General features: G+C 41.7%; 1 protein-coding gene across 1 annotated transcript in view; it reads right to left on the minus strand.

Moving 5' to 3' along the window:
• The window catches only part of LOC102243919 (chromosome unknown open reading frame, human C2orf61), a 37,061-nt gene extending 27,351 nt beyond the window's left edge, over positions 1–9,710 (minus strand). The window contains 3 exon segments of the mRNA XM_005864803.2: positions 5,339–5,596; positions 6,683–6,742; positions 9,597–9,710. Of these exon segments, the coding sequence (XP_005864865.1) occupies positions 5,339–5,596; positions 6,683–6,742; positions 9,597–9,677 (399 nt within the window). The 5' untranslated portion in view covers positions 9,678–9,710.
• Positions 9,711–10,073: the final 363 nt, after the last annotated feature.

Consider the following 10,073-nt stretch of genomic DNA (forward strand, 5'->3'; position numbering starts at 1 on the left):
TACTTATTAGGCTCTTGGTATGACAACATTTTGAGAACCAAATCCATAAATAGGTGGGACAGAAGGAAACAGATTTTTTCAATGTGTTAGAAGCCCTGTCGGAATGACCATAAGGTGAATGCAGCCGAAGGGCTAGCAGGTGCAGTACTTTGCAGGTACTATTGGCAGAAATTCAAGTGTATCTTCTCTCTGAGAAGTAAAGTCTTTTGTGTCGTATGGAAGTATCACTGACTCAGTGCTCAGACTTCTTTATGGAATGAGAGATAAACAATATAGGACCTTCTCAAAAAGAAGCCTGCTTAATGATACCAATTATATTGTTCTTTTGGTTTTTTTTAGGTTATCCAATATCTGATTTTATTCAGTCTTCCATATAGACAAAATCATATACTGTGCAACCTTGTAGGGTCACTTCAGACTTCTTTGGTTTATCCTAGGAGATATTCTATTCAAACACTGCTATGCACTCCTGACATCCTTGGAGCTGAGATGGTGAGCTTGATCTCAGATAGCGGAAAAGACTTAAGCAGGAAAGAGTTAAGGAGGCTCCAAATGAACTAAGAATTACAGTGGGTCCCAATCCCTGAGATAAATTTTCTGTAACCATCTTTCAAAATCCATTTTCATTTGCCACTTTCTTGACATATTTGCATGTGACACTTGTTCTTTGAGAATTCAGTTTCAAAAATATCTGCTAAATGAGCCAATTTTTAGGGTCACTTTTTTAATTTAAATGGTGTTGGTACAATGAATTGCTCCATCTTACCTATGTTTTGCTCTTTATTATCTCAACATTTAAGTTTTGAGTTCCTTACAGTATCACTTGCCAGCCCAGTTAATACCTTGCTCAATGAAAAACCATCCTGTTGAAAATCCCTTTGGTGGTACCGTGGAGCACTTTCAGATTAACATGATTTCAGAGATATCTTTATCACAGCTATAAACACAGCTAACAAAGGTCAATGAGCTGGCAAGATCCGGTGCAAAGACCCTGAGATGGGAGTGGCCAAGTCAGGAAGCTTCCAGGAGGCCAGTCGGGCAGAAAGAGAGGGAGAGGGAGGAGTAAAAGAGGAGGTCTGGAATAAAGCCAGTTCCCAACAGAACTGCTGACTCTGAGAACGACCACTCAGAGATCACACCCACTATTGCAAAGACTTAAACCCAGTGGTTCCCAATCAGGAGGGGGGTGCCCCCCAGGGGACATTTGGCAATGTCTGGAGGCAGTTTTGGTTGTTACAACTGAGAGGGGGACTGCTATTGGCATCTAATTAGCTAATGGCATCAATTATCCAGGAATGCTGCTAAACATGCTACAAAGCACAGAACAGTTCCCCACAACAAAGAATTATTCCTTCCAAAACGTCAATCGCGCCAAAGTTGAGAAACCCTGAATTAGACATATAAGTGGAGAAGTTAAAAAAAAAAAGCAGTTGGATATACAAGTCTGGAATTCAAGAGAGAAGTCTGGGCAGGAGATATAATTTGGAAATCATAAAGAGATGGTGTTCAAAGCCGAGACTAAATGAGATCACCAAGGGAGTGAATGTAGAGGGAGCAAGTGTAGAGGAGGAAGAGGTCTGGGGGTCTGGGGCACTCCCACAAGAGGTCAGGGAGAAGGGGCTGAACCTGAAAAAAAGGCTGAGAAGAAAAAATGAGGAGGACTGAGGTGGAGGTGTCAGGGATTTGGAAAGGAGATATGTGAAATAAAGCCACCCAGGAGAGTGGGAGGTAAACAGACTAGGGAAGTCCATCCAGTGCCCACGTGAGGTGAAGACTATAAAATGAGGCCAGTCATTCCGCAACATGGATGCAGGTACAAAGTCCCCAGAGAGTTAGATTTACCCAGGTTTGTGGCTTTGACAAACAAGTGAGATATGCCATCAGGAGCAAGGGAATTGAGGGCGTATGCTGAGAGTAACTCTGATGACTATGGGATTTAAGCTTTGCAAGTAGGATCAATGGATTATAGATTGTGGGGAACAGAAAAATTGGGGGGAGGAGGGCTGGGATACTAGAGTGAGTGAGGCTGAACATTAGGAGTGGTCAGAGTGGGGTGCATGCAGTTGAGATTATGCAGGGTTGAAATTATTGGTCTTGAAAAAATCCAAGGAGTGAGTAGCTGAGGTAGAGGAGAGTTCAAGAAACTGAGAAGGGAGATTGTTGGAAGGTCATCTGCATGTGTACTGAAATGATGACAGGAGTAGTGGCAAGGGTGGCAGGGAGAGAAGGGAGCTAAAATCAGCCAGAAATAAGTGGGAGTAACCCTGAGGTTAGTGGATGACAGCAACATTGGGGAGAAGCAGGTCACAAGCTGTGTATATGGAGAGAGATGGTCCCACTTTTGTACGTATAATTCTACAATAAAAACGTATTGATTCTCTAATAAGAAAAATTTATTTTAAAAAATTTAGGGCCATCTCAAATACTCTTTTTTATCAATTAAATTTATTGGAGTGACATTGATTAAACAGATTATATAGGTTTCAAGTGTAGATTTCTATGATATATAATCTGTATATTGCATTATGTGCCCACCACCCATAGACAAATTATCTTCTGTTCCCATATATTTGGCCCCCTTTATCCTTTACTACCCCCAGCCCCCTTATACACACACACACACACACACACGCACACACACATACACACACACACATTCAAATATATCTATTATAATAAAAGCATAATATGCAAATCGACTGAATGGCCGAACAGCGATACGACTCTCTGGACGACCACACTATGACACCCACTGGCACCAGGCCAGCCAAGGAGGGTGTGATGTGATTGGTTGGGGGCCCTGCCATTGCCCCATGATCGCCCCTCGGAGGGAGGCCCTGGCTACCTGGCCAGCGGTTCTGCGGTGGGTGAGCGGGGCCTCCCTCTGCAGGGTGATTGATCGCGGGGCTCCCAGACTGAGAGAGGGCACAGGCCAGGCTGAGCATTCCCCCTCCCCCACAGTGCATGAATTTTGTGCACCGGGCGTCTAGTATATGATAGAATTCTTTGATACAGGTTCTCTAGTTGAGTTACATGCTTCCGAACAAAAATAGTAAAAACTTTCTTACAAATAATAAACAGCCTTAATGAGGTATAAAGTAAATATTCTATTAAAAATTCTGAAGCTTGAGAGAATGTTGCTCTATCTTAATAAGTAATAATAATAATATATACTATATCTACCTCAAATTATTCAAATTATTATTTTACTGAATTCTGCCATTAAAAAACCAGAATTATGAGTTTTATTGGTGAGTAAACAATGTTACATCTGGATAGCTCTCCTTCTGTGAACATACCGTCATAGACCTTTGAAACAGAAAATTAGGAAAACATGTAATTCTCCCAAGTTTCTGGAGCTCAATCCTTTGTGGGAGGTGGGGAGAGAGAGGAGAAAGAAAGAAAAAACAGGAAAAATATGTTTTCAGAAGGTTTTGTCCACCCCTGTGGGTAAGCCAAATTCTTTTGGTCTTTTAAAGCCTTAAATTTTGCCTAATACCAACCTTCTGTGTTTTCTCTTCAACAATGAGCCTTGGCCTACCCTCAGAAACCCCTAAAAGCAAGACAAGATGAAGCAGAAGGGAAGTAAATGGTGGTGGAGAATAAAGAAGAATGGTTTTGCCCTGGACGTGGCCAGAATTATTTCACATGAAGCATGGTGACCTGATACCAAGCCATAAAAGTCTAAGTAAAATTTAGTGTTTGTATTCATCCACTGAAGTGAATAGGATAAGACTTACCCAGTGAACTTTTATCATTCTGCCCTGTTCCAAAGCTATAATTTGCAAAACAATAAGATGGGTTTACTGGTTGCGTACAACATGCGCTCATCCCAGGGAAAAATTCTCGTTCATCCTAATAATCGCTACAACCACTGTATTTAACTCAACTTCCAGTTACAATACATTTCTGCTCAGCAACACTCTGATAGGGTTGTGAAGACTAATACTATTACTAGCTTCCTTATAAATGGGAGATATTAAGGCCCAAAGTCCCAAGTAACAAAGTCCAAGTCACAACTCAGTCCCTGGAAGAGGCCTTGACAGTGCTGTGCCCCTCCCTGGAGACACAGCTCTTGGGTTCCACCCATCCAAACCCTGCCCCTTATTCATGGCCAGAGGCCCAGGGTAGTTGGAAAGAGCGCCAAATTGGGGATCAGAAGCCCTCAGTTAAAAGTACTCCTCTGCCACTGAACAAGTTACTTAGTCTATTCACCTCAGTTTATGTGCATGTAAAATGGAGCTAACATCTGTTCTGCCTATTTCAGAATGCCTGGGAAGAACTGCTAATAGAATATATGTAGAAGTTCACAGTAAACTATTAAGAGCCACGTAAGTGCCATGTATTATTCAAGGTCTAGTTTGAGTCCTTCATCCAGGGAACCTTCCAACTTTTCAATCCAGCCTACACTGAACTCTCCTCTGGGATTTCCTGCTACACTATTTATCATCATCAGGAAACTGATGATTTATCTCAGCATTTGATATATTTGCTCTTGCATTGTTACTTAAATATTTGCAAGTCAGGGACATCTTCCATTCACAGAGCCTGGCACAGAGCCATAAGCATAGCAATTATTATCGATGTTATGAATGAACTGGTGGACCTGAGAGTAGAATCTTACCTTCCTGGTACCACAGTGCTCATTTCTACAAGAAATTTTGGGAAAAGCTTCCCTGTGGCATATGGTTATGTTCACGCTCTAATAAGGGCCCTCACTCACTGAAAGGCAGAGTTTTCTTTTTAAAAGAAGAGAGTACAGCCCGGCCGGCATGGCTCAATGGTTAAGCGTCGACCTGTAAACCAGGAGGTCACGGTTCGATTCCCCGTCAGGGCACATGCTCGGGTTGTGGGCTATATCCCCAGTGTGGGGGGTGTAGGAGGCAGTCAAATCAATGATTCTCTCTCATCATTGATGTTTCTGTCTCTCCCTCTCCCTTCCTCTCTGAAATCAATAAAAATATTTTTTTAATCTTTATATATAAAAAAAGAGAGTACACTGTGTAAACTGCTTGAAAAGACCAGAAGCATGGGCCAACCACAGATAAGATCCCAGAGGCTCCCCCAGTTGGGGGAATCCTGCCAAGATTCCCTCCAGAGAGAACAATCCTCCGCCAGCCCCCCCTCCCCCGTCCTCTCCTTAGGTTAAGGAGGCCTCAAAAATCTTGCAGGACATATTTGCAAATTAGGCAGCCCTTGTTTGATTTCTGCAGAAAATAAGGCATCCTAAAGATTGTTACTTTGTCCCTGGGGAGATACACTCGAAGTTATATAGACTATTTTCCTCGGGTCTCTTGGTAGCTTTCCCACAAAAACCCAGCTGCTAGTAGGGCTTTACCTGATCTCTGTAAACCAAGGAGCTGGGGCTTGACCGCGGTTGGTCTTTAAATGAGTAAGTGGCTGCTTGCTTCTTCAACAAGTCCAAGAAGCCGGGAGGCATGTACGGGGGAAGGTCCGTAACTACTGGATTGTTTCTTTGCACAAGAGGTGGTTTTTTCCTTCCTTCATTTTTAAAATTGTAAGTTGCTGCCACTGGATTTAATAGGGATTCTTCAATAAAAGTTTTCAAGTGGTAAGTGCCAGGGATAGGAGTATTCTGTGGAAAATTGACATCGTTTTTTCACATCAGTGTGTAAACCAGCAACATCTCCAACAGCAGCATTCTTGAAAGGGTCATTTCTAAGCAGCATCTCTTAGTTTTACAGTTTAATAAAATTCTATTAAAATACAGTAAACACTCTGGGCAGAACAATAGTTTAAGAGAATCATGATTATTTCCTTTCTGAGACAGCTGCTGAGTAATAGCCAATGGGTTATGGCTATAATTGAAGTTTTTTTCTTAAAAAGTAGCTTCACAGATACTTAAACTTGAGATTCAACTTGGTTATAAGTTTCAGGCCTCTAGTGAGACCTGAAATTTAGTTTCTTGGCTAAATAAACGTTATCCTACTTCTGCTTAGTAGATGCTACATGTTTCTGTCTAGCCCTTAAATGAGAAGCTTCAAGATAATAACAGGAGGCAGAGGATGAATTGGCAGAGCATTTTATCTAATTAGTCCAATAAGGGGTTGGGTACTTTCAAATCCCAACCGCAATGTGGCTACATGGCCAAACCTGAAGGTTTAGTCACTGCTGCTTTTGTGGCCATCTTTCCACTGAGCACTCAGCTCAGTTCCACTGTTACAATGAGTTCAATTCCAAGAAGGCTTTGGCCCATGGGGCCCTTCTGTTATTGCAGGGTGTGGATGGGAAACATTTCTGCAATATAGAAATGTCGTCTCCTGAGAGGGGATCTTCTGGTCATTTTACTACCTTGCTTTCATATGCTGACCATGTTAACTAATAAAAGTTATCATAGGCTCTGTGCTAAGTAAGATAAGAACTGAAACCCAAAAACCTCTCAGGAATGTATGCCTTATCTTTCTTGTGTCCTCTTACCAAGTTCATAAACTAGGTGGATCTTACCTCGATATTTTGTAACACAAATAGATTTCTAGAGTTGATTTACTTTTCCAAGCTTTTAAATTGAAATTTTAGTTTCTCATTCACATGCTGATGCTAAAATTATAAGGATGAAATAAAGCCTACTGTTTTCTTACGAATTGTTAGTGATTTAAACGGTAAGACTGACTTAATCAAATGTTAATGGGAATAAGAATAATATGAATGAAAATGTACATACTGTTAACGCTACTCTCCACCATCCTTCTCTTTCAAAAGATGATCGCTTCCGGATTGGTTTCTATTAACAAACATAAAATATGCTTATTCATTTGAGAGGTGATCCCTGGAAGTCAGACATAATTTATAAAATATTTACTTAAATTAGTTAATACCTGCACCAAATTTATCAGTCTGAATTCAAATAAAAACACTGCTATCCATTTTGCCTGTAATAGTTCTTTAAATTGCTATTTTATTATTTTAAGTGCTTTTTAAATATCTAAATTCCCTTTGGGAAAATTAGAACAATAAACATCTCCATGTGACAGAGGTGCCATAAGGATAATTAGATGTGACAAAATTTGGTGTTCTTGGGAAGAAAGGAGTTATGTAAATCAAAATTGTATTATTGTAATTGCTATTAAGATTTATGGTTCAGTCCTTCTGTCCACTTTAGTGGGTAAAGAGAGCTCATCCTCAGACGAGGATAACCTGGGGGACATGGCACATTTTGATGCCAAGAACTGTCTAATATTATTCCCTTAGGTGTTTTAGAGGCTTTAGAAAACCTAAATTTAAAAGAAAGAAATAAGGAAATGAGCTTCCACCCCTTCCTCTTTGATGAGGTCCCAATTCGTAGACAATGCCCTCAGGGCTGTATTTGTCAATGAAAGTGAACAGTTATCTTGAGTTTGTTTGGTGACTGTAATTTCAGGTCTGTTGCTATGTTGTGTCCATTAGGCAGCAATGCAGGGGTGATCTCTGCTTCCTGTACCCTGACATGCAAAGGGCTCTCCTAGTACTCCACATTCAAACTGAAGAGGAAAATTGAAATCTCTAATGAAGCTGCTATGTGCATTTATGAGTATTAATGAATAAAAACTGCTTGAATGTTTTACCCTAAAAAAATGTGTGGCTCAGGTGCTTGTGCTGGGAACTCAAGGTCAAAATGTGTAGTCATCAGATTAATGTGATATTGAGATACAAATTCCTGGAGATATGGCAAACATTGCCAATTTCTATTTCCTAGGTTCACAAACATTAAAAAAAATATATCATAAGTATGATATAGCTAGTTCTCTCAGTTTGTCCAGCTAGCTGTCACACTGAAGAGTCAGAGTGATAGAGGAGCCAGACAAACTTGGGCTTGAACTCCAGCTCTGCCACTTACTAGCTAAAGAGCACTAGGCAAATTACTTTGGCCCTTATGAGCCCCCACTTCCTCTTAGGAGGATAAAAATAAGGCATCAGGGATGGACATAGACAGTAGGGGGGTGAGGGCATGTGCTGGGGAGTGGGAGCAGCTGGGGAGAGGTCAATGGGGGAAAAAGGAGACATATGTAATACTTTCAACAATAAGGAATTTAAATAAAAAAATAAGGCATCAGGGGTTGGCACGAGCATAAGGCATCTATAATAATAAAAGCGTAATATGCTAATTAGACCAGACAGCCAAACGACCTTCTGGACGTCATAATGGACTAAGCCAGGGTGGCGGGGGCTAAGGCAGAGAGGGTTAGGGGTAATCAGGCAGGCAGGTGAGCAGTTAAGGGCGATCAGGCAGACAGGCAGAATGGTTAGGGGCGATCAGGCAGGCAGGCAGGCGAGCAGTTGGGAGTCAGTGGTCCCGGATTGTGAGAGGGATGTCCAACTGCCAGTTTAGGCCTGATCCCGGATTGCAAGAGGGTGCAGGCCAGGCTCAGGGACCACCCTCCCATCCCCATGCACGAATTCTGTGCACCGAACCTCTAGTTGTACATGTAAACACTTGCACCTACAACCAGTGCTCAATAATAAATGGTAGCTTTTATTTTTAACATCTCATCTGCCAAGTTAAGAAGCAGATTATTTTGGTATTCTTCAGTTTCCAAGGACACTCTTGTCTTCCATAAGTACTCTATACTCTTTTATTTTTCCACATTGATTCAGCTTCACTGTTAACAGAACACAATTGTTCAGTGTTTCCTTTGGTGTTATTCCCACTAAGTAAAATCATTAAAATATTGATTTCTACTTTCACTTATAATGTTTTTGTTATTAGTACAAAATATCGGTTATCTCAAACAATACATTAAAAATAATAATCAAATTAGCAAAACTGATATAATTCATTGTTCCTGTCTAGCAATTTATATCTATTCTACTTATGAATACCCCTGGCTTTAGTTTTACTATGTAATATGTGCACTTCTCTAAGAAAAACCTTGTTTCATACACACTAATCTGAATTTCTTCCGATCAATTGCCTTTGTTAGATTTATATTGAAAGTTCTCTGTTGCACATTTATAGTCACAGAAATCAAACTTTCCCAGGCATGTCAAGACAGGTCTCCTACCTCTACCTGGGCCAGGAAAATGAGTTGGGAAGGACAAGAGAAAAGTAAACATGATATATATCCAAAAGAAGGTGACTGGCAGCTGCTGCTTTGTTTTGCTCAAGGCAGGTGATCTAAACTCCACCCATCTACCACTTCAAATTCGCTTTAGGGTGAATCACTTTACAAAAGATAGGCTAAACATCCTTAGCCCAAATTTAAAAACTAAACAAAGGTAGTTTAAAATATTTTATAAATACTAAACTCAAAAACGTGTTCATAGACTGAAAACAATAACAGAAACATTCTCTCGTTAGAGGAAAATGAAAGAAATCTAATCACTCTATTAAAGCAGTGGTCCCCAGCATTAGTAGTAGGGAAGAAGAGGGAAGATACTGATAACAAAGGGCAATCGGGAGGATGAAGGAGTAGCAAGGACAGAGGAAATAAAATGAAGTAGAACTCAAAGGTCAGAAGAAAGGACTACAAGGTGGTAAGAAGAGAGAGAGGAGAGAGAACAGGAGGGTTGCAAAGGCCTGGGACTAGAGGTGGCATTTTGGCGGAAGAGAGGGGGGAACGGGACCCGTAGTTGGGCGCGTCAGAGGGGAACGGCAGTACCGAGGCCAGGACCACTGAACCGCCGTGCCCCAAGTCTTCCCTTACTGGGGTAGAAGTGACCGCCTTATCTGGCTGGTCCATTGCGACCTCCGCAGTGGAGTCCTGTTGCCAGGAGACACGGGGAGGGGGAGGGGGGCTGCGATCGCGCATGTGCAGCCCCCCCCCCCAAGTCTTCCTCCAGTGGGGGAGGGGAGGCGGGCACACGTTTTGAAGTCCTGCGCTTAGCCTTGGGCACGCACACGTGCGGAATCGCCTGAAAGCCTTCAGTTATCTGCACCAATATTTTTAAATTTTATTTATTTATTTTAAAGAGAGAGAGACAGAGACAGAGAGACAGAAACAGAGAGACAAGAGACAGACACACACCCCTGTAGGGCTTGGGAACGATGCTCTAACCAACTGAGCACCCGGCCTGGGCTGCGCTGAGACTTCCAAAGGCGGTTTGTAGCCCTAACCGGTTTGGCTCAGTGGATAGAG

Source organism: Myotis brandtii, unplaced genomic scaffold, assembly GCF_000412655.1.
Source record: "Myotis brandtii unplaced genomic scaffold, ASM41265v1 scaffold191, whole genome shotgun sequence".
Taxonomy (NCBI): Eukaryota; Metazoa; Chordata; class Mammalia; order Chiroptera; family Vespertilionidae; genus Myotis; species Myotis brandtii.